Below are 23,158 nucleotides of genomic sequence, written 5' to 3' on the forward strand. Positions count from 1 at the left end.
GTGGTTTCTTTAGTGCTGAAAGCTCCAAAGAATTGACAACTTCCAGGTTTAAGTGTCACTCCTGGCAATTGTTTCAAGCTCTTTTAAGTTGCTTTTTCAAAGGAGGTGCCTCTCACCAGGTTTCCCTTAGAGCAGGGGTGTCAAACTCAAATCCATCGGGGGCCGCATCAGCAGTTTGGTCACCCTCAAGGGGCCGGTTGTATCTGTAGGACTATGTGTCCACTCTTTATTATCATAAATCATTGTCATTGCATTCAATTATTACTGTTTTTTGTAATAATGTAAGTAATAACTAGCTCTGAAAGCAGAAACATAGTCAGAATAATGGCAAGTAGATATTCAAATGTACAATTATTGTACAATTTATTGGAAAATGGTTTTTGGTAACAGACAGTAATTTATTTATTTTTTAAACATACAAATATTGCTAAACAATTTTAAACAACTCTTGTTGAGACATTTCATTCTGAATCTACTACCCAGAGCCAGGCAGAGGATGATGGCAGGTGGGTGTCCTGCCTGCCACCAACATAAATCCTGGCTATGCCCATGATGTCGTGGTTCACCCTTGAGTTTAGAATCGCTCCCCAAGCCCTCCTCCCCGCCCCAACGGCCTCCAGCCCACCTGCCGATGGCGGGGAGCCCCGGTGGCTCCCTCTCTGCCCGCCCGGACCCCTGGCAGCCTTACGTGAACCCCGCCTCGGCTGGAGCAGGAGCACTGGCGGAGACGGCGGCAGCAGAGCCACCGAGCTTTGTGCTGGCGGCGGCGGCAACGACGGGAGGGGACCTGCCGGTGGCTCGGATTGCGCCCGCCTGCCTTGGACTCCCGCGGACCTCTCTCCCTCCGCAGCCCTCCTCCCCGCTCGGGAGCCTTATGGGGGGTGGCAGGAAGCGCCTCTGCCCTTTCCTGCCTGCGGGGAGTATGCGGCGGCCGGGCTGGGCGCGCAGGCTCTGAGAGGCAGCCCCGGCACCAGCAACTGACCAGTGGCCTTTGCCTGCCCCCACCCCACTCCAAACATGAGCCCCCCCTTGGGGAAATAAGCCCCCTTTCCTCGGGGGCGCATGGAGCGCCTTTCGCCCTCTTCCCCCACCCATAGCATCTCCCTTTCCAGCGCCCTCCCTCCGTCCGTCCCTCCCTCCGCCAGCCCGGTGCTTGGAGGCTTCTATGAGTGTCCGCTTGGGGGGAGGCCAGCAGGAAGGTAGCCCCCCTCGCCCCAGCGGCGGCCCGGCTCCGGGAGGAGGAAGAGGAGGAGGACTATGTCTTTGCTCACCGCGCTGGTGATGAGCGCAATGCCGAGGCGCACCAGCGCTGCCCGGTGGTCACCCTTGACCCGCCCCAGCAACACTTCCGCTGTCCCCGCAGCCCTCCACCCTGGCCAGCAGCCGCTTGGAAAAGGGCTTGTCATGGTCCAGCCGCTCTCTGGGCGCTCGCTGCCGCCACTCCATCGCCTCCTGCGCCGACGAGCAGCCTCACATTGGCAACTACCGCCTCCTCAAGACCATCGGGAAGGGAAACTTCGCCAAGGTCAAGCTGGCCAGGCACATCCTGACAGGAAGGGAGGTGGCTATAAAAATAATCGACAAGACGCAGCTGAATCCAACGAGCCTCCAGAAGCTCTTCCGAGAAGTGAAGAGTTTGGAATCCCCCCCCCCATATTAAAATTGGAGCGATTAGTTCAGTGGGAGCAGCAGAGACCCTCGCTTTCCCGCAGCTCGCTGTTTTCTTTTACACCTAACCTGGCTGTGCGCCCGGGAAAAGATCAAAGCGGAGCGAAAAGATATAGTAAAGAGGCTTGGCAGGGTTTTTGCCCCGCAAATCACGCTTGCTTGGCTCGGGGGTGTGTGTGTTGTGTGTGTGTTTCCCTCTTCTCCTTTCCCCCTCCCACTTCTCCCTGGGTTTCCTGATGGCGCACAGCGCTGCACTCAGCAGACGGCTGGGCTGCTTCACCGCCTGGTGCACTCAGAGTGGGCGCACGTGTTTGGGGCTGCCTGGGATTGGCCGCGACGGGGATCCGGTGGGCGCTGCCACCTGGCAGGCTTGCTGATCCCGTATCCGGAGGCTTTCTCTCTCTCTCCCGTCCTTTTAGAGTCTAAATAAAAGAATAATAAAAGGTGAAGGCTGGCGGCCAGCGGCGGCTACACGGGCCACATGACGAGGTCTGGCGGGCCGGATTTGGCCTGCGGGCCTTGTGTTTGACACCCGTGCCTTAGAGCCTCAAACCATGATTCATCGTAAACATGCAGAGTGCTTTGCAGTGCATCGCACCCTTCCCTGAGCTAAAAGCTGATGTGCAGCATGAACCCACAGCAAAAACATAAGCCAGCTCAAATTCTCCCTCATCCCTGCCCTATTCAAAAGGATAAAATTCTGAAGCAAACTGTTGGAAGCATCTGAAATCTTTCCAAATCTGGAATCTTGTTTAAAATTTTTAAAATAAAAATAAAAATTTTTATTGGTTTTAGACAAGAGGAATATCAAACAAGAAAGAGACCAATGAAAAAGCCATAAACAATATTAGGTTTTGTTTAAAATTACTGAGTGAGTAAACACACCGGAGGGAAAGGGAAGGGTGGTCACCTAGAACTTGGCAAGTAAATGAAGCCTCTTTAGTGTGTACATTCTCTCCAGAAAGAGGACTGTTTGGAACATGTTGCCTGCCAGTTCATGGATAAACAAGATGAAGGAGAACCAAACCAAACTTGTTAGGCTTGGCCAGTCCATGGATCCATCTAAGGTTAAAACAGTACCATACAACTTTAAGCAGACTTGGTGTCCCCCAAAGACATCTGGGAATGTTACCAGTGGGCATCACCAATGAGCAGTGATATTCTTCAGCTCGGGGAGAGGCAGTTGTTTGCTTACATGGCTCCTATGTTTCCTCATGAAGTAATTCTGGCTTCTCTTATCTCAGGCTGCAAACATCCTGGCCCAACTAATTGAGCTTACTGTTCATTAACACTTCTGATATTGTGTCAGAGAGTAAATAAAGTGCTGGCACCATATTTCACCAGACAGTAGCCGTCTTGGAGCTGGTGCATTCCAGGTACTTTTTGGACTACACCTACACAGCCCCAGTCAGCAAAGCCATGCTTCTAGAGACTTCTGGTATTCACCACACGTTTGCCATGCTTTAGTGTGCGTCTCTGTGGTACACTTACTTGAGAGAAATTAGATTTAGGATGGGAGTGCTAAGGGGGCCAGGCCTTCACGGAGCCAAGATGGCGGCCTAGTTCCCAGTCTCATGGCCCTACAGCACCGTATACAAGCCAAAAACCCTCTTGTCCACTTATGAGACCATTCATTCAACATTAAAGGTAAAGGGTAAAGGGACCCCTGACCATTAGGTCCAGTCGTGACCGACTCTGGGGTTGTGGTGCTCATCTCGCTTTATTGGCCGAGGTGTACAACTTCTGGGTCATGTGGCCAGCATGACTAAGCCATTTCTGGCGAACCAGAGCAACGCACAGAAACGCCGTTTACCTTCCTGCTGGAGCGGTACCTATTTATCTACTTGCACTTTGATGTGCTTTCGAACTGCTAGGTTGGCAGGAGCAGGGACCGAGCAACGGGAGCTCACCCCGTCGCGGGGATTCGAACCACCAACCTTCTGATCGGCAAGTGCTAGGCTCTGTGGTTTAACCCACAGCGCCACCCGTGTCCCTTCATTCAACATTATACACAAATAAAATGATACAGACATCTGATCTGAGATCAGCAAACCTGATCAGCAAACCCCTTCCCCGCCACCTCCCAGTTTGAATGATTTGATGGGGTTGGAGATTTTTTAAAATATCATTTAAAAATTGTTATATGTACATTTTTTCATTACTTTTGTATAAGTTAAGTTTGTTTTTAAGGGGAGAGGGTCAGGGCTTCCTCGGGAGTGCACCCTAGCCAATATAATGGCTGGGACAGGTACCACTGGGGCAGAGACAATGGAACACTCATTCTCAGTGATCATGGGCAGGAGGAAGTTACACTAGGATCAGATTATGTTTTTACTGAGGAGTCAGGTTTAGTCACTATCTGAAGACTACCCTTGCCTCTGTGTCAGGTCTTGGCCAGGCGGATACAGGTATCAACAAGGGTGTCCCACATGACCTTAAGGTAGTGCTGTGCAAAGCCAGGTCAATGACTAGTAAGACCAACACCGTCCATGATTTGATAATGGATGAGGGAATTGACCTGGCAGAATGCCTTCTCAGTCTTATTTTCCAACCCTTCCTATTTCCATGAACCTTCTGGTCTGTTTCAACTTCTTCTGCAATTGATGTGCCAAGTAAGCTGAAATCTAAACCCAAGTTGCAACACGAGTAGATTATTAACTGCGGAAGGGTTTTCTGTTTTGTTTTGGAAATGCTTCTCAGATGACCTTTTCGTGACAAGCTACACCTTCTGAAATTCTATTGAAGGTGCAGGAGGTCCTGCCCCACCTCTATTCCCAAATTGCAACACCAGTAGATCCAGGATTCCTCCGTCTGCTGCTCTAGACAATCTGGCTTGCTATTGCAGGTTCATTTGCTATTTCTGGCACCACGAACTCATTCTCCAGGAAGTTCCCAAACTGCACCTGTCCCAAATTGCACCTGTGCAATCAATTCTTTGATTGATTTCCAGCTTTAAATAGTGGTGCCTCGTAAGAAGGTGCATCAGCTCCCTTGGAATCACTCCCACAGAGGAAAAGGTAAGCTTGGTACAGACTTTTCTCTCTTCTGTTAACTGAGGAAGGGTTTTCAATCTTAGGACATCCATATTTGCCTCTAAGGGACACAGGCTTGGGGTGGTGGTGGTACAATGCTAGATTTCCATGGAGAGGAACCAGATTCAAGAAATGTATTTTAAGAGCACTTATTCTGGTTACCTCTCCATACATACTTTATAAGTCAGTTTTAAAAATTATCAACACAGCACCCCAAAAAAGGTGGACATTGCTTTAGCACAGATATTTTATACATAGGCTCAGCTATTTGCTTATTTGTATGGGGGAAGGGGGCAAGATATGAAGCTCCCAAACAAGCTAACTACCCATTGCTCCTTAAAAAGGATCTCTCTTTTGGCAAACAGGCATTTCAGAGCAATCCTATGCATTTCTGTTCAGAACAAATTCTTACTGAGTTCCCAGGTAAGTCTAATTAGGGTTGATTGCAGCCTTAGAGCTTAGACTTACTTGGGGGAGTCGTTGAATTCAGTGGAGATATGTATAGGATTGCATCAGGGTTGAGGGTAGAACGGCAGCAGTGTCTTCTTTGTGGTGGTGACACTGTGTTCCCCGGGATGGGAATGAGGTGGGGTAATATGGCAGTGAGGTCAGGGGATCTCATTCACTTGCCCCTAAGCTCCAGGAAACCTATCTGAACTCTGTTTTCGTGGTGAAAAATGGAGCCTGCCGACCTGTTGTGATGAGATTTAAGGGGTTGTGATTAGAGGTTGTGATTAGTCCTTTCTAACCTCAGATCGTCAGTTAGCTGGCTCAACAGAATCTGATTCCTAGGCTGGATAGCAAACAGGCACTGAATACAATGGAGTGTAGGAGCAGGTCTGCCCCTTAGCCCAGGCATTCCCAAACACAGACCTCCATATATTTTGGGACTACAACTCCCATTATCCCTAGCTAACAGGACCAGTGGTCAGGGATGATGGGAATTGTAGTCCCAAAACATCTGGAGGGCTGAGTTTTGGGATGCCTGCCTTAGCCTATGCTATATGTATGCTTTTGTTGTTGTTTAGTCATTTAGTCGTGTCCGACTCTTCATGACCCCATGGACCAGAGCACGCCAGGCACTCCTGTCTTCCACTGCCTCCTGCAGTGGTCAAACTCATGTTTGTAGCTTCAAGAACACTGTCCAACCATCTCGTCCTTGGTCGCCCCCTTCTCCTTGTGCCCTCAAACGTTCCCAACATCAGGGTCTTTTCCAGGGAGTCTTCTCTTCTCATGAGGTGGCCAAAGTATTGGAGCCTCAGCTTCAGGATCTGTCCTTCCAGTGAGCACTCAGGGCTGATTTCCTTAAAAATGGATACGTTTGATCTTCTTGCAGTCCATGGGAATCTCAAGAGTCTCCTCCAGCACCATAATTCAAAAGGATCAATTCGGCGATCAGCCTTCGTTATGGTCCAGCTCTCACTTCCATACATCACTACTGGGAAAATCATAGCTTTAACTATACAGACCTTTGTTGGCAAAGAAATGTCTCTGCTTTTTAAGATGCTGTCTAGGTTTGTCATCACTTTTCTCCCAAGAAGTGGGAGTCTTTTAATTTCGTGACTGCTGTCACCATCTGCAGTGATCATGGAACCCAAGAAAGTAAAATCTCTTACCGCCTCCATTTCTTCCCCTTCTATTTGCCAGGAGGTGATGGGACCAGTGGCCATGGTCTTAGGTTTTTTTTTATCTTGAGCTTCAGACCATATTTTGCGCTCTCTTCTTTCACCCTCATTAAAAGGTTCTTTAATTCCTCCTCACTTTCTGCCATCAAGGTTTTGTCATCTGCATATCTCAGGCTGTTGATATTTCTTCCGGCAATCTTAATTCCAGCTTGGGATTCATCCAGCCCAGCCTTTCGCATGATGAATTCTGCATATAAGTTAAATAAACAGGGAGGCAATATACAGCCTTGTCGTACTCCTTTCCCAATTTTGAACCAATCAGTTGTTCCATTTCCAGTTCTAACTGAAGCTTCTTGTCCAACATAGAGATTTCATGATTTAAAACTGATAGCCCTAATCATCAGGTGTGGTCACAAAGCAATTACGGTAGTCATACCAACTGTTTCACAACTCACTGTTGGAGCTGCTGGGTGAAGATGGAGCCAGGCAGAAGGCAAACAATTGCTTTTGCTTCGTTATCAGTCTTAATAACCAACAGAGTTGGTTAAAAAGTCTTAATAACCAACAGAGAATCCACTGGATGGGGGAGGACTTAAATAAATGTTCAATACATGGTAAAAACTTTAGCTAGAACTTTTGTTTAAAGGCTTTTACTTGTTAGTGATGTCAGTGGAACTTGGTTGATTTTCCTTTTTTTTTAACCTGTTATATTTCCGTTTTCTAGTTTTTGCAGCTCTGTTTTAAGTAATGAGATGCTTTAGTACAGGGGTGTCAAACTCAAATTCATCGGGGGCCGCATCAGCAGTTTGGTCACCCTCAAGGGGCCGGTTGTATCTGTAGGACTATGTGTCCACTCTTTATTATCATAAATTATTGTCATTGCATTCAATTATTACTGTTTTTTGTAATAATGTAAGTAATAACTAGCTCTGAAAGCAGAAACATAGTCAGAATAATGGCAAGTAGATATTCAAATGTACAATTATTGTACAATTTATTGGAAAATGGTTTTTGGTAACAGACAGTAATTTATTTATTTTTTAAACATACAAATATTGCTAAACAATTTTAAACAACTCTTGTTGAGACATTTCATTCTGAATCTACTACCCAGAGCCAGGCAGAGGATGATGGCAGGTGGGTGTCCTGCCCGCCACCAACATAAATCCTGGCTATGCCCATGATGTCGTGGTTCACCCTTGAGTTCAGAATCGCTCCCCAAGCCCTCCTCCCCGCCCCAACGGCCTCCAGCCCACCTGCCGATGGCGGGGAGCCCCGGTGGCTCCCTCTCTGCCCGCCCGGACCCCTGGCAGCCTTACGTGAACCCCGCCTCGGCTGGAGCAGGAGCACTGGCGGAGACGGCGGCAGCAGAGCCACCGAGCTTTGTGCTGGCGGCGGCGGCAACGACGGGAGGGGGCCTGCCGGTGGCTCGGATTGCGCCCGCCTGCCTTGGACTCCCGCGGACCTCTCTCCCTCCGCAGCCCTCCTCCCCGCTCGGGAGCCTTATGGGGGGTGGCAGGAAGCGCCTCTGCCCTTTCCTGCCTGCGGGGAGTATGCGGCGGCCGGGCTGGGCGCGCAGGCTCTGAGAGGCAGCCCCGGCACCAGCAACTGACCAGTGGCCTTTGCCTGCCCCCACCCCACTCCAAACATGAGCCCCCCCTTGGGGAAATAAGCCCCCTTTCCTCGGGGGCGCATGGAGCGCCTTTCGCCCTCTTCCCCCACCCATAGCATCTCCCTTTCCAGCGCCCTCCCTCCGTCCGTCCCTCCCTCCGCCAGCCTGGTGCTTGGAGGCTTCTATGAGTGTCCGCTTGGGGGGAGGCCAGCAGGAAGGTAGCCCCCCTCGCCCCAGCGGCGGCCCGGCTCCGGGAGGAGGAAGAGGAGGAGGACTATGTCTTTGCTCACCGCGCTGGTGATGAGTGCAATGCCGAGGCGCACCAGCGCTGCCCGGTGGTCACCCTTGACCCGCCCCAGCAACACTTCCGCTGTCCCCGCAGCCCTCCACCCTGGCCAGCAGCCGCTTGGAAAAGGGCTTGTCATGGTCCAGCCGCTCTCTGGGCGCTCGCTGCCGCCACTCCATCGCCTCCTGCGCCGACGAGCAGCCTCACATTGGCAACTACCGCCTCCTCAAGACCATCGGGAAGGGAAACTTCGCCAAGGTCAAGCTGGCCAGGCACATCCTGACAGGAAGGGAGGTGGCTATAAAAATAATCGACAAGACGCAGCTGAATCCAACGAGCCTCCAGAAGCTCTTCCGAGAAGTGAAGAGTTTGGAATCCCCCCCCCCCATATTAAAATTGGAGCGATTAGTTCAGTGGGAGCAGCAGAGACCCTCGCTTTCCCGCAGCTCGCTGTTTTCTTTTACACCTAACCTGGCTGTGCGCCCGGGAAAAGATCAAAGCGGAGCGAAAAGATATAGTAAAGAGGCTTGGCAGGGTTTTTGCCCCGCAAATCACGCTTGCTTGGCTCGGGGGTGTGTGTGTTGTGTGTGTGTTTCCCTCTTCTCCTTTCCCCCTCCCACTTCTCCCTGGGTTTCCTGATGGCGCACAGCGCTGCACTCAGCAGACGGCTGGGCTGCTTCACCGCCTGGTGCGCTCAGAGTGGGCGCACGTGTTGGGGGCTGCCTGGGATTGGCCGCGACGGGGATTCGGCGGGCGCTGCCACCTGGCGGGCTTGCTGATCCCGTATCCGGAGGCTTTCTCTCTCTCTCCCGTCCTTTTAGAGTCTAAATAAAAGAATAATAAAAGGTGAAGGCTGGCGGCCGGCGGCGGCTACACGGGCCACATGACGAGGTCTGGCGGGCCGGATTTGGCCCGCGGGCCTTGTGTTTGACACCCGTGCTTTAGTACCTTGATTGTATTCTCTATCTTGTCAGCGCAGTTTGCAAGTCATTTGGGGTTCCTCCCCCAGTCAGCAGTGCCACCCAGAAAATCTTCTAGATCCTTCTTCACTGTTTAGCTCTTCTCTAAACACCTCACCCATTTGGGTCCTTCTTAGAGTATTTGTTGTCAGGTTAACACTACAGCTTATCTAACTTATGTAACTACTGGTCTAATAAAGTAAAACTATATACAGAGAATCATTCTATCTCGCCCTGCTCTTCAGCCATCTTGGCCAGAGCAACAGCCTGTACACCACACACAAACCTCCCCTCCAGAACCTGCCTTATAAAGAAGCCTGTTGTTAAGGGCAAAACTTTTTCAAGGAACATTTCAAGTCAGTGTTTAGAACCTACACTGACATCAAGATTGTATTCTCTATCTTGAGCTTTTTAGAAAGGTGGGGTGTAGGTGTTTTAAATAAAATTGAAGTAACGTGGTATTGAAGGCACAGTGGATAACTTTCCATGGAGCTATTCATCCTTTAGACAAAAATAAGCCCAATAAAAAGGGATTATAAACAAAGGAGTCCACCAGAAGAATTAACCTGATGATATTTGTCTCAGATATTACCATCAGCACCATGACTACCCTTGTGGATGCAATCAACAAATTTGCCTTTGATTTACACAAGAAGATTGACGGCTCTTCGGGGAACATCTTCTTCTCTCCCATGAGCATTGCAGCCGCTTTGGGCATGGTCTCTCTTGGAGCCAGAGGAGACACTGCTAAGCAGATGGAGAAGGTAGGAACCCCCCCCCCCCCGGCTGTGTGTATGCCAAGTGTCATATTCACGGGTGGCGCTGTTAATAATCTAATCGTGTTGCAACTTGGGTTTAGATTTCAGCTTACTTGGCACATCAACTGCAGAAGAAGTTGAAACAGACCAGAAGGTTCATGAAAATAGGAAGGGTTAGAAAATAAGACTGAGAAGGCATTCTGCCAGGTCAATTCCCTCATCCATCATCAAATCATGGATGGTATTGGTCTTACTAGTCATTGACCTGGCTTTGCACAGCACTACCTTAAGGTCATGTGGGACACCCTTGTTGATAGCTGTATCCGCCTGGCCAAGACCTGACACAGAGGCAGGGGTAGTCTTCAGATAGTGACTAAACCTGACTCCTCAGTAAAAACATAATCTGATCCTAGTGTAACTTCCTCCTGCCCATGATCACTGAGAATGAGTGTTCCATTGTCTCTGCCCCAGTGGTACCTGTCCCAGCCATTATATTGGCTAGGGTGCACTCCCGAGGAAGCCCTGACCCTCTCCCCTTAAAAACAAACTTAACTTATACAAAAGTAATGAAAAAATGTACATATAACAATTTTTAAATGATATTTTAAAAAATCTCCAACCCCATCAAATCATTCAAACTGGGAGGTGGCGGGGAAGGGGTTTGCTGATCAGGTTTGCTGATCTCAGATCAGATGTCTGTATCATTTTATTTGTGTATAATGTTGAATGAAGGGACACGGGTGGCACTGTGGGTTAAACCACAGAGCCTAGCACTTGCCAATCAGAAGGTCGGCAGTTCAAATACCCACGACGGGGTGAGCTCCCGTTGCTCGGTCCCTGCTCCTGCCAACCTAGCAGTTCAAAAGCACATCAAAGTGCAAGTAGATAAATAGGTACCACTCAGGCGGGAAGGTAAATGGCGTTTCCGTGTGCTGCTCTGGTTTGCCAGCAGCAGCTTAGTCATGCTAGCCACATGACCTGGAAGCTGTACGCCGGCTCCCTCGGCCAATAAAGCGAGATGAGCGCTGCAACCCCAGAGTCGGCCCCGACTGGACCTAATGGTCAGGGGTCCCTTTACCTTTACTGTTTCAAAAGGCAGATAATACAATGGGTGGTAGCTGACTGAGTCCCGGTCAGAGGAGACCCATTTAAAGAAGTTAGGGAAAAGATGGCCACCCGATTCTCCTGAACCATGTGGAATCTTCCCCTGCTAGCCACTCTTCCTCCTTGATGGCTTCCATTAGATTCCTTTGTGATAAAAAGGAAATGTGTTAGTTTTGACTCTGAGAAAGAGTCTCCCCCCCCAAAAAAAAATATATATCTGAGGTGGGGTGAAGGACCAACTATTAGTTATATGATACCCATTGGCAGTTGTGGGAAGTGGTTTTCAGACCAAGTGCAGCATTCCCTTGTGGGAAACTTTCTGAGGGGTTGCATGCCAGTGCTGGGTGTGGCCAGAGACAAAAGTGGGCGGGGTCCAAGGGAAAAGGAGGCAGGGTAATAGATACGACTCTCTCCTCTGTGTTAGGATATTTCCGTTCCACCTTAAAAGAGGCATGATTGTTGTGTGTCACATGCCTGTTTACTCCCAGCACTGTTCTCACTGGGAACTTCCGTTTTGTATATAGCTTTTGTTCCGGCTGTTTTCCTGCACATGGAGGCAAGCAGTCATGTTTTTCCTTTGTTCTGATCTACGTTGGATAAAGCTGTAAATACGCTCTCCTGTCTGCATCCTTTTGTTGTGGAGACTGCTGAAAGGGTGTGCACGGGCCTTGGAATGTCTCTGAGGCTCGTGTTGCTAATTGACTGATGCTGTGCCACGGGAGACCGGTGATGGTCTGGAGATGACTTGAAGGCCTGCCTGATGCCTGGCAGCATCCCAGCACTCTGTACCGTAGGCAATATTCCAGCCCCACAAAAGCCAGAGATTTCTACACAAGCACACACATTTCTCCATGATGCTAAGCAAGAGGTGGTATCACAGCTCAGGGACACGTGGTTCCCAACCCCTGCCCTAAACTCCAATACGCCCCCTGCTCAAATGAAGGGTTTTCATTGTACTGGAGGAGGGTGAAAAGAAGATGGCAAAGTGACTTGGAGTAGATCTGTGGTTTCTCATTCCACATTTTGTGTTGCAGGTCCTTCACTTCAATGAGGTCACTGGATCTGGAAGCTCTCCAGGCTTGGCTGAAAAAGTACTGGCATATCATTTCTGTTTCACTAAGGGTTCTTTTTTGGGGGGGAATAATATGGATCTTGGGATGCAGGTGGAGCTGTGGGTTAAACCACAGAGCCTAGGACTTGCCGATCAGAAGGTCGGCGGTTCGAATCCCTGCGACGGGGTGAGCTCCCATTGCTCGGTCCCTGCTCCTGCCAACCTAGCAGTTCGAAAGCGCGTCAAAGTGCAAGTAGATAAATAGGTACTGCTCCGGCAGGAAGGTAAATGGCATTTCCATGCACTGCTCTGGTTCGCCAGAAGTGGCTTTGTCATGCTGGCCACATGACCCGGAAGCTATACGCCGGCTCCCTCGGCCAGTAAAGCGAGATGAGCACCGCAACCCCAGAGTTGGCCACAACTGGACCTAATGGTCAGGGGTCCCTTTACCTTTAATATGGATCTAGCAGATGATCATAGCAGCCAACTCCTAGGGGCCGAGTGGGCTTCAGCCCCCCAATAAAATATTTGAGGGGGCACCAAACTTTACAGAGAAATGGTGTGCATGCACCACAGCATGTGACTGATTATGTGGGCTGGGACTTACCTTTCTCCCACCCCCAATATTTTATTCAAGTTGGCACCCCTGGGTGCAGCTGTGAGGCTCAGCTTTCTTGGAAGTCAAGCTGGTGTAATGTAGTGACTAAGAATTCAAGCTGCAAAGGCCTGGTCAAAATCTCACCTTAGCCAAGAACCATGGTTTAGCTCTTAGGTATGGTTCTTCCCAACTCCAGGCCCCACCCTCATCTGCAATGCAGAGATTATAACGCAGTTGAAAAGGCTTCAATTTGGATAACTGAAGTCATATATGAAAAGCAGTTGTGGTCGGCCACATGCTGTTCCTGTTCACCAGATTGCTACTATATACCGAGAGTTAGAGGGGGGAAGGGAAGGAATCGAGGAGGTGGGTGCTGTGCACCCAATAGTCTCCCCTCCCCCTCCTACCTTCTGGTCAGCAGGCAGCGATTCAGGAGACATCTGAAGGCAGCCCTCTTTAGGGAAGCTTTTAATGTTTAATAGACTATTGTATTTTAATATTCTGTTGGAAGCTGCCCAGAGTGGCTGGGGAAACCCAGCCAGATGGGCGGGGTATGTATAAATAAATAAATTTTATTATTATTATTATTATTATTATTATTATTATTATTATTATTATTATTATTATTATTACTGGAACTCAGGGGTATACTGCCCTGCCCTGCTGACCCCTACTGAAGGAAAGCACTTTGAACATTATTCCCCAACAGAAATACACACACTTTCAAAGACTGCTCCAAGGCAGTCCTGGAGTTTCGGGAGCAATTCAGTTTGGTTCAGGATGCCTTGGAGGGGGGCACCTGCTTCCAATCAGAAGAGCCCCCAATTTCTCCATTATCTGCTCACTTTGACTCCGGATTTGGGATTGGTCCACATAATGGTTTGGAGGGCGTTGGGAGCCATATTTACGAGAATGACGATGTACTGTTAAACAGCCTTTGCTATTTAAAGGATACACAGTGTGACAGACCGGGAGGACCACACATCCAATTCAAAGCACTCTTAGCAGCTATCAACCATCATGACAAAAATTTTGAACTGAGCATTGCCAATAGGCTTTATGGAGAAGAGAAATACACATTTCTACAGGTAAGGAAGAACACTTTCTATGCTCCTCCCTGTGTAGACACATTGCTGTTGGATGAGCAGCACAGACCACATGAAATTGATAGCAATGAGTCCACTTCCTTTTACTGATGCCTATTTAGTATCTCTTTTCTTGACAGTGGAAGGTGTTTTAAATGGTACATGGGAGCAGTTGTAGGGCCTTTGAAGTTTGGTCTTTAGTCAGTCAGTCAGTTTTATTGCACATAGCCAATGTACACAGAATCATTCAACAATTAAAAGAAAATATACTGAATTGATACAAAAAACTTAACATTTATATTATCAGGACATTATCTACTCTAAACAGAGCTATAAAAGTACCTTAATATACAAATTAAGACATTAAACAATAAAATTTATAAGCTAAAATTATCACATGGCCACTAATATATTAAAAATGTTAATTAATACAATGTGCAATTATATTCAGAGTTTGATGATAAAGATAGAATATAGCTTGATGTAGATAGGGTCAAATAAATTCATCCCCTTTACAGTTGGCTACCTTGGCTATATAATTTGCTCTAATTTTCCTAGCGGCAGTTGCAAAGAGTCCTACACGCCAGGTCACATGTGTCTGCGAGGAGATATAAAATCATGTCAGAGGGGTTCTGGCCAGGGGACCTTGAAGTTTGGTCTTTAATGTTTTACGTTTTATTTTGTTTTTAATATTCTGTTGGGAGCCACTCAGAGTGGCTTGGACTACCCAGTCCGATGGACAGCATTTAAATAATAAAAATATTTGTTATTATTGATCTATAATAGGCTGTGCATTGTATCCAACAAAGCCAGTGCATGTGTAGAATGATTCACACTTGTGCAACCGAAGTGCCTCTCCTCCCTTCTGCACCTCGGATCTGCTCTGGGGGTTAACCCAAGTTTCTGAAGTAGATCTGAAGCACTGTGGGGGAAACACAGCAGGGTGAGGAGACACAGCGGAAGTTATACAGTGGTACCTCGGGTTAAGTACTTAATTCGTTCCGGAGGTCCGTTCTTAACCTGAAACTGTTCTTAACCTGAAGCACCACTTTAGCTAATGGGGCCTCCTGCTGCTGCCACGCCGCCGGAGCACGATTTCTGTTCTCATCCTGAAGCAAAGTTCTTAACCTGAAGCACTATTTCTGGGTTAGCGGAGTCTGTAACCTGAAGTGTATGTAACCTGAAGCGTATGTAACCCGAGGTACCACTGTATTGTACAAATGAAACTTGGGAGAAAGGTGGGGCACAAATATATTAAATCAGCAAATGAGTTCAACTCCATCTTTGTCTGACATTCGACGTAAGAGGGGGAAGTCTCATGAAAGAAAATGAAGGCTGACATAAGTCAGGAAGAGCACAGTAGCGTTTAATGGAGTGGCTCAGGTAGGACAGCATTGCTCACCTGGCTTCTGAACACTGAGCAACATTGGTGGTTCCTGAGAGGGAGGGGAAGGCACGGAGAGTTTGGTGTGCAGCAGAAAAAGCAGAATGGACCTATGGCTTCACCACAGTGAGCTCCATGTGTCTCACCTCCAAACTGTTAGTTACCAGAAGAACTGAGCGACGCTCAGTGTCCAGAAGGCACCTCCTTGAGGAACATTCTGGAAAAGCAAAGGAACCATCTACTGCTTCTGAATAGGGAAATGGCTCCATAAATCCCACAGTATTAATCGTACCTTGGAAGTTGAACAGCTCAGTTCCCGAAAGTTTTGGCTCCCAAACGTCACAAACCCAGAAGTGCATGTTCCGGTTTGTGAACTATAATTGGAAGCCAAACATCCGGTGGGGCTTCCATTGCTTCCGATTGGCTGCTGGAGCTTCCTGCAGCCAATCAGAAGCCACGCTTTGGTTTTCAAACATTTTGTAAGTCGAACAGACTTCCGGAACAGATTCCGTTCGACGTCCAAAGTATGACTGTATTCTATATTTCTTTTTAACTAAGCTTTCTACTTCTCTTCAACAGCAGGCACTAAACAACTAGTCGTAGGAGAGCAACATGGGGAAATTCATATGCCATACCAAACAATAAATCCCCATTTATTACATATATATGACAGCCATAGCTTCTGCTGCCCTGGGCTGATTTGGAGGAAGGGATGGCATACAAATTCAGTGAAATTGTTTAAATAATAATAATTGCATTAATGTTTTTTTTTATTATTCTATACAGCAATTCTTACATTGCACGAAGGAGATGTACCATGCTGAGTTGCAAAAAGTGGACTTTGAGAAAAAACCAGAGGAATCTAGAAATGAGATTAACACTTGGGTTGAAAAGCAAACAAATGGTAAAGGAACAGAAGTTATGTCTCACTTATTTGGAAATGGATCAGCTAAGGAAAGGGATATGGGAGAAATCTGTTCACTTTACATTTTAATGTGAACTTACCTAATTCACACTTCGGATATAAACATGTGGACCAGAAATGCATCTAGCACTTGAAATCCACACATCTACAATTTTTTGACTGTAGTTTTCCATTCCAAAAAATGCATACGAAAAAGCATATATATCGAGGAAAGGTGGGCAAAAAAAAATGCAGGTTAGTGAAAATGACATACAAGAATGTGTTCTATTGAAGAACATTGCTTGCAAAAAAGGGTATGAGGCAAAATTCCATGCAAAAAATGCATACAAATGTTCATGCAGTCTTTTTTAAATAAATAAATAAATAAATCACAAGCTAAATGCTAAAATGGGGGGAAAGTAATTGAAGATTGAGAAACTGAATGACATTGAAAGATTTGTTTCCCAGAAGAACTGAGCAGCCCACAGAATTCTAAAATATACAAAAGTAATGAACCCTTTAATGGTGGATAAGCTTCATGTTTTAGATGTTACACACTAACACGGTTGAAATTTCATTGTCATTTTGACTATTAAATATTTTGCCTTGAATCTGTCTTTTAAAAAGGTAAAATCAAGGACCTGATGGCCAGTGGATCTATTGACGAAACAACTATCTTGGTCTTAGTGAGTGCTATATATTTTAAAGGAAACTGGAAGTCCCAATTTGATAAGAAACTCACCAAGGAAGCACCTTTCTGGATTAATGAGGTACAATATGTCGAAAAGCTGGTGGAGATGGGAACACCATTTATTATGGCCAGCTATCTGTCCAAAGCTGGGGTTGCGGCGCTCATCTTGCTTCATTGGCCGTGGAAGCCGGCCTACAGCTTCCGGGTCATGTGGCAAGCATGACTAAGCCGCTTCTGGCGAACCAGAGCAGCGCATGGAAATGCCGTTTACCTTCCCGCCAGAGCGGTACTTATTTATCTACTTGCACTTTGACGTGCTTTCGAACTGCTAGGTTGGCAGGTGCAGGGACCGAGCAACGGGAGCTCACCCCATCGCGGGGATTCGAACCACCGACCTCCTGATTGGAAAGTCCTAGGCTCTGTGGTTTAACCCACAGCACCACCCGCGTCCCCTATACACCTTTAGGAGCCAGGAAAAACATTCCTTTTTAACCAGGCCTTTGGTTGATCTGATTGACATCCCATGCCCTTTTAAAATGTGGCTCTTTTTGGGGGGGAGTATTATTGCTTCTATTTTTATTTTATATACTGTGATCTTTTTATGCGAACTGCCCTGAGACCTCTGGGCATAGGGCAGTATAAAATTCAATAAATAATAATAATAATCCTGCCTCATTGGTGGGCCAGCTCTGACTATTGCATTGTACGTTGGGGATACAGAATACATTTGTGTTTTATACCAGAGTGGTCCGATGTTCGAAGGTGCTAAACAAAAAAGGTACAACACTGGAAATTATTGCAACTATCCTACTATACTCAGTACTTCATATGGCTTATAGCCACCTCTTTTACACACACGAAAAATGACATTTTATGCTTAACTACTTGCTTTATTCACTACAGAACCAGAGCAAAAATGTGCCAACGATGAATATGGAAGGTGAATTCAATGTGGCCTATATACAAAATCCATCACTGCAAATACTTGAACTTCCCTATGATAAGAATGAAATGAGTATGTTCATTCTACTGCCAGACAAGAAAGGAGGTACACACCAGGTAATTTGCTTTGATTTCTGAAAAGGATCAAGGAATTGAAGTCAACTTTCAAAACTTTGTAGCGGGCATACATACATACATACATTGCTTTCAAAAAAACCTGATCAATGAGAATAAATTGTTCAACTGATTAGTCAACTGAAGTAATCTTGGAGAAATATAGAGATATATGAACTGTAGCTTTTGTCCTGTCAGTTGCCAATTCTGTTTTATTTTGTAATTTTAACAGACATAGAGCAGGGCAATCCAGTAGGCCTGCATTGTCAATGTCTGTTAATACTAGTGTATCTTTGGATGTGCCCAGGGACACAGGTGGTGCTGTGGTCTAAACCACTAAGCCTCCTGGGCTTGCAGATTATTAGGTCAGATGTCCTGTATACCTGAAGGAGCGTCTCCACCCCCATGAGATCCAGCGCCGAGGGCCTTCTGGCGGTTCCCTCATTGCGAGAAGTGAGGTTACAGGGAACTAGACAGAGGGCCTTCTCAGTAGTGGCACCCACCCTGTGGAACACCCTCTCTTCAGATGTGAAGGAAATAAGCAGCTATCCTATCTTTAAAAGACATCTGAAGGTTGCCCTGTTTAGGGAAGTTTTTAATATTTAATGCTGTATTGTTTTGAACACTTGACTGGGCGCCGCCCAGAGTGGCTGGGGAGACCCAGCCAGATGGGCAGAGTATAAATAATAAATTATTATTAGATTCGAATCCACATGGCGGGGTGAGCTCCCATTGCTTTGTCTCAGCTCCTGCCAACCTAGGAGTTTGAAAGCATACCAGTGCTGCAGTGGGAAGGTAAACAGTGTTTCTGTGCACTCTGGTTTCCATCACAGTGTCTCGTTGCGCCAGAAGCGCTTTAGTCCTGCTGGCCACATGACCTGGAAAGCTGTCTGGAGACAAACACCGGCTCCCTCGGCCTGAAAGCAGATACAAGCACTACACCCCATAGTCGAATTCAACTGGACTTAACAGTCCAGAAGTCCTTTACCCCTTTACCTTTACCATCTTTGTATGGGGCTGCAACAAGGGGGCTTATTAACAACCATATTCTTGATTACTCTGCAACTTCTGTCTGATAGGTGGGACAGAGGGACACCACACCCTTGGCACGAAGGAGGTTTGGACTGTTATGTTTATAGTGCAATTTCATAGAATCCCATTGTTCTCCTTGGGCCTTTATGCCCTGGGAAATGTGTATAGGATTAGTACACTTTTCAATGACCCAGAATGTGCCCATTGTGTCTTTTAAAACAGAAGTTAAATCAAGGACTCTAAAGCAGAGACAATGCATGCTGCTGAACTTAAGGATTCTCCTCATTTGTGAAAACATTTCCACCAATATTTTTTTAAAGAAACCACCATTTTCACAGACAAATTTAATGGTTTTCCAAAACATTTTTTGGGGGGAGGGTGTAAACAATATTGGAGCTTTTAGACATATTCTTTGCCTACGCTTTAATAAATAAACATTTGTCTTTCTCTTTTTCCCACGTCTTTTTCTGGGGGCAGATATTTAATTGGCATTGATTATTATTTTTACTTGACAGGTTGAAAAGGAACTCACCTATGCAAAATTTCAAGAATGGACCAGTTCGAAAAACATGAAAAAGCAAAAGATAGACATTTATGTGCCGAAGTTCAAGCTGGAAGAAACTTATGAGCTCAACAAACTTTTGGTAGCTTTAGGAATGACAGATGTGTTCACACGAGGAAAGGCTGATTTGTCCGGCATGTCAGGAAGCAAAAACCTGTTTGTGTCCAGGGCCATTCATAAATCTTATGTCGTGGTCAATGAAGAAGGCACAGAGGCAGCAGCTGCCACTGGGGTGGGCGTTTCTACCACAAGCATGCCAATGCAATTCATAGCTGATCACCCCTTCCTTTTCCTTATAAGAAACAACAAAACCCAGAGCATCCTATTTTTGGGCAGGTATTATTCACCTTAACAGGTGCTTAAATGATCACATGCATGCCCTTTGCATTTGTTGCAAGCCCAAGGTGTTAGAAGTGCCGAAACAAAAATCATATATTCTACTTTCTGTTTAGCTGATATTTCCGGGTTTTCATCTCCTAAAAAAAGTACAAATACCTAAGATGGACCTCTTTCAGCTTATGTAGGCAGACTCACTTTAATGTACAACATGGGGCGAGGGAGATAAGGAGGGAGCAGCCCTGCTTCAAAAAATAAAAATAAAACACATATCTAAAAACCAAAAGAGAAGAATCTCAAAGTGTCGAAGAAGGAAAAATGAAACCCAAAGCAACAATCTAAATAAAGTGAGCTATTCAAAATATTTGGTTTTGTTGTGGGATTCCGGGTCCTTAATGAGTAGTGAGGTGTACAGAAATCCAATGCTACCTACAGATTATTTTCAGTGCTGATTCTTTAATGGTTGCAGAAATGGTTTTCAATGGAAGCATACACCAAAAATATGCCAATTCCCTCTCAATGTTCCTCACTTTAAGATCTGGAGGGAAAGGGAAGGGGGATCACCTAGAACTTGGTGAGGAAATAAAGCCTGCTTAGTGTATATACTGGAGTTGGTGCTGGAGGAGACCCTTGAGAGTCCCATGAACTGCAAGAAGACCAAACCTATCCATTCTGAAGGAAATCAGCCCTGAGTGCTCACTGGGAGGACAGATCCTGAAGCTGAGACTCCAATACTTTGGCCACCTCATGAGAAGAGAAGACTCCCTGGAAAAGACCCTGATGTTGGGAAAGATTGAGGGCACAAGGAGAAGGGGACGGCAGAGGACGAGATGGTTGGACAGTGTTCTCGAAGCTACCAGCATGAGTTTGACCAAACTGCGGAGGCAGTGGAAGACAGGAGTGCCTGGCGTGCTCCGGTCCATGGGGTCACGAAGAGTTAGACACGACCAAACAACTAAACAACAACAACAAAAGTGTATATACAGTACTCTCTCCAGAAAGAGGACTGTTTGGCACATGTTGCCTGCCAATTCATTGATAAACAAGATGAAGGAGAACCAAGCCACTTCAAACTTGTTAGGCTTGGCCAGTCCAAAGCCCCAATTGCACTACACATTTTAAAGCAGTACCACTTTAAACAATCATGGCTTCCCCCAAAGGCTCCTGGGAACATTCTGAGACCCCTATTTGCCTCACAGAGCTACAAATCTCAAAGTTCCCTGGGAATTCTGCAAGCTTTGGAGAAGAGAAGGGGCAAATTCCTTGCCCAAAAATTAGTGTAACCTTTGTAGGGCAGGTGAATGTAGCAAAACGTCTGATGATAGCTTAAAGATAAGGCTGCAAAAAGGTCTTCTTTCTCCAAATAAAATAAAAATCTTGCTGTCGCCTCAGACAGTGGCTTGGCAGCTCACAGCATGCCTGGTAAGCAATGGGAGGGATAATAATCAGATTATTGGAGGGCAAACCTATGTCAAGATCTGCTGGGATGAGCAGTTTAGGATGCAGAGAATTTGCAGCTCAACTGCCTGGTTCCTGGCTGAGCTGGCATTAACTTCCTGACATGCCGCTGTAACTTGCTTATTCTGGCTGAACCAGAATTTAGATAGCTCAGCTGAAGCTGCCTGAACTAAGGCTGTGCAAGTCCCATAAAGGGGCATATTATTATTATTATTATTATTATTATTATTATTATTATTATTATTATTATTATTATTATTATTATTATTATTGTGGTACCTCGGGTTAAGTACTTAATTCATTCCGGAGGTCCGTTCTTAACCTGAAATTGTTCTTAACCTGAAGTACCACTTTAGCTAATGGGGCCTCCCGCTGCCACTGGGCTGCTGGAACACGATTTCTGTTCTCATCCTGAAGCAAAGTTCTTAACCTGAAGCACTATTTCTGGGTTAGCGGAGTCTGTAACCTGAAGCATATGTAACCTGAAGCGTATGTAACCTGAGGTACCACTGTATTATTATTATTAAATAGGGTGCCCCTGTTTTCAGTGGAGAAATATCGGATGGTATGGAACAGTAGTCCTGCTTTCAAATGGAGTTTGGATCTGGTGTAACTTTATGATGGCTTGATTTACAAACAACTTGCTTTATTGATTCTTGTGCATACTATTTCCCCCTTCACTGACTTCAGTGCCTTTTTGAGGTTTTGGAGAAGAGACTTTCCCAGTTCCACATAAAGGCAGCAGAGATGAAGCGTGTGACATTTTGCCCACAAAACATGTACTATATATACCGCTACAGTTGTACCTTGGGTCCCGAATGCCCTGCAACTCAGACGTTTTGGCTCCCGGACATCGCAAACCCGGAAGCTAGTGTTTACGAAACGTTCTTTTGGAGCCCAAAGGTCTGACAGGGCTTCCACGGCTTCTGATTGGCTGCAGGAGCTTCCTGCAGCCAATCAGAAGACACAATTTGGTTTTGGAACGTTTTGGAACGGAGTCCGTTCAACTTCCAAGGTATGACTGTACTTTCAACATGCTCACAAAAGGCACTCATTCCTTCCATCCAATCTGCAGGGTCATAAATAAAAGAATTAGCCAACTCCACCCCCCACCCCCCAGACACATCACATGGGAAACTCTTGCTCCAAATCTGACACGGATGTCGCAAACGTATTCCGCAACTGTCCTTGGACAGGCCCTGCCAGAAATAGTTGCATTGTTCCTTCCAGTTGGGAGTCAGTTACACCCAATCTTCTGCGAAGACCATCCCATAGGCTGGGTGGAATTTGTATTATTATTATTTAATAATATATCAAAATAAAGACAGGGGTTCCTTCCTCAGGGTTACAAGAACAGGAACAAAAGGGAAGGGCAGTGGAAAGGAAAAGTAGAAGAGGAATCCTCTGAATATTATGAGAGATAGACTAGTTGGAGCCAGATTGCTTTGAAGGGGAGATGGCCTTTCTGAAGCCACTAGTTCTCTGGCCAGTGATTGGGGCTGCGGCGTCCTTCCCCTCCCCTCAGCAGCCCCAGGACCAGTGAGAAACTGAACCAGATTTGTCTCTACAATGGAGAGAAAAGAATATGGTGGTCCTTAGGCTCTGTTCTGTATTTCTCTGTGTCCATATAGACTAGGAGCAGTCAGTTCCATGAAAAGTGCTTGGCAGAGACTGGATGGCCAGTCCTTTCAATGCAAATCATCATCATCATCATCATCCCACCCAGTACTGCTATGCAACAGTGCCTATGCAACTGAAGCCATGTTACCATTTTGTGGGGAAATATATTTGAAGGAAGAGTGTTCAATCAATTCTTCACATGAGAGTGCAGACATCATTTCCACAAATGCATTTGCGGCAAAATACTCAGATGTAAAACTCAAGTGAAACAGGCACAAGAACATAAAAAATATTTGCATCTTCCTCTGCAGTATGGGTGCAATCTTGGGCAGTATTT

At 46.3% G+C, this 23,158-nt stretch overlaps 1 protein-coding gene across 2 annotated transcripts; it reads left to right on the top strand.

Moving 5' to 3' along the window:
• The first annotated feature begins 4,632 nt into the window (after positions 1-4,632).
• On the top strand, positions 4,633-20,107 carry LOC308593803 (serpin B11-like). 2 transcript variants are annotated; one of them, XM_081206508.1, is made up of 8 exons: positions 4,633-4,685; positions 9,768-9,946; positions 12,079-12,135; positions 13,644-13,781; positions 15,949-16,066; positions 16,694-16,836; positions 17,661-17,816; positions 19,361-20,107. In XM_081206508.1, the coding sequence occupies exons 2-8, from the start codon at positions 9,785-9,787 to the stop codon at positions 19,757-19,759; spliced, it is 1,173 nt and encodes a 390-aa protein (XP_081062634.1). In that variant the 5' UTR covers positions 4,633-4,685; positions 9,768-9,784; the 3' UTR covers positions 19,760-20,107. The 2 variants fall into 2 exon arrangements, with proteins under 2 accessions (XP_081062634.1, XP_081062633.1); XM_081206507.1 differs by lacking the exon at positions 4,633-4,685 and adding an exon at positions 5,067-5,123.
• Positions 20,108-23,158: the final 3,051 nt, after the last annotated feature.

Source organism: Podarcis bocagei (assembly GCF_964188305.1).
Source record: "Podarcis bocagei genome assembly, chromosome: 8".
NCBI lineage: Eukaryota > Metazoa > Chordata > Lepidosauria > Squamata > Lacertidae > Podarcis > Podarcis bocagei.

What these genes read in the sequence shown, in the direction of transcription:
- LOC308593803 (XM_081206507.1), top strand. Translation starts at nt 5,084, where the DNA reads ATGCATTTCTGTTCAGAACAAATTCTTACTGAGTTCCCAG. An exon ending in CTCCAGGCTTGGCTGAAAAA is followed by an intron (nt 12,136 to 13,643) that starts GTACTGGCATAT and finishes TGCTATTTAAAG; the next exon opens with GATACACAGTGTGACAGACC. An exon ending in GGTTGAAAAGCAAACAAATG is followed by an intron (nt 16,067 to 16,693) that starts GTAAAGGAACAG and finishes TCTTTTAAAAAG; the next exon opens with GTAAAATCAAGGACCTGATG.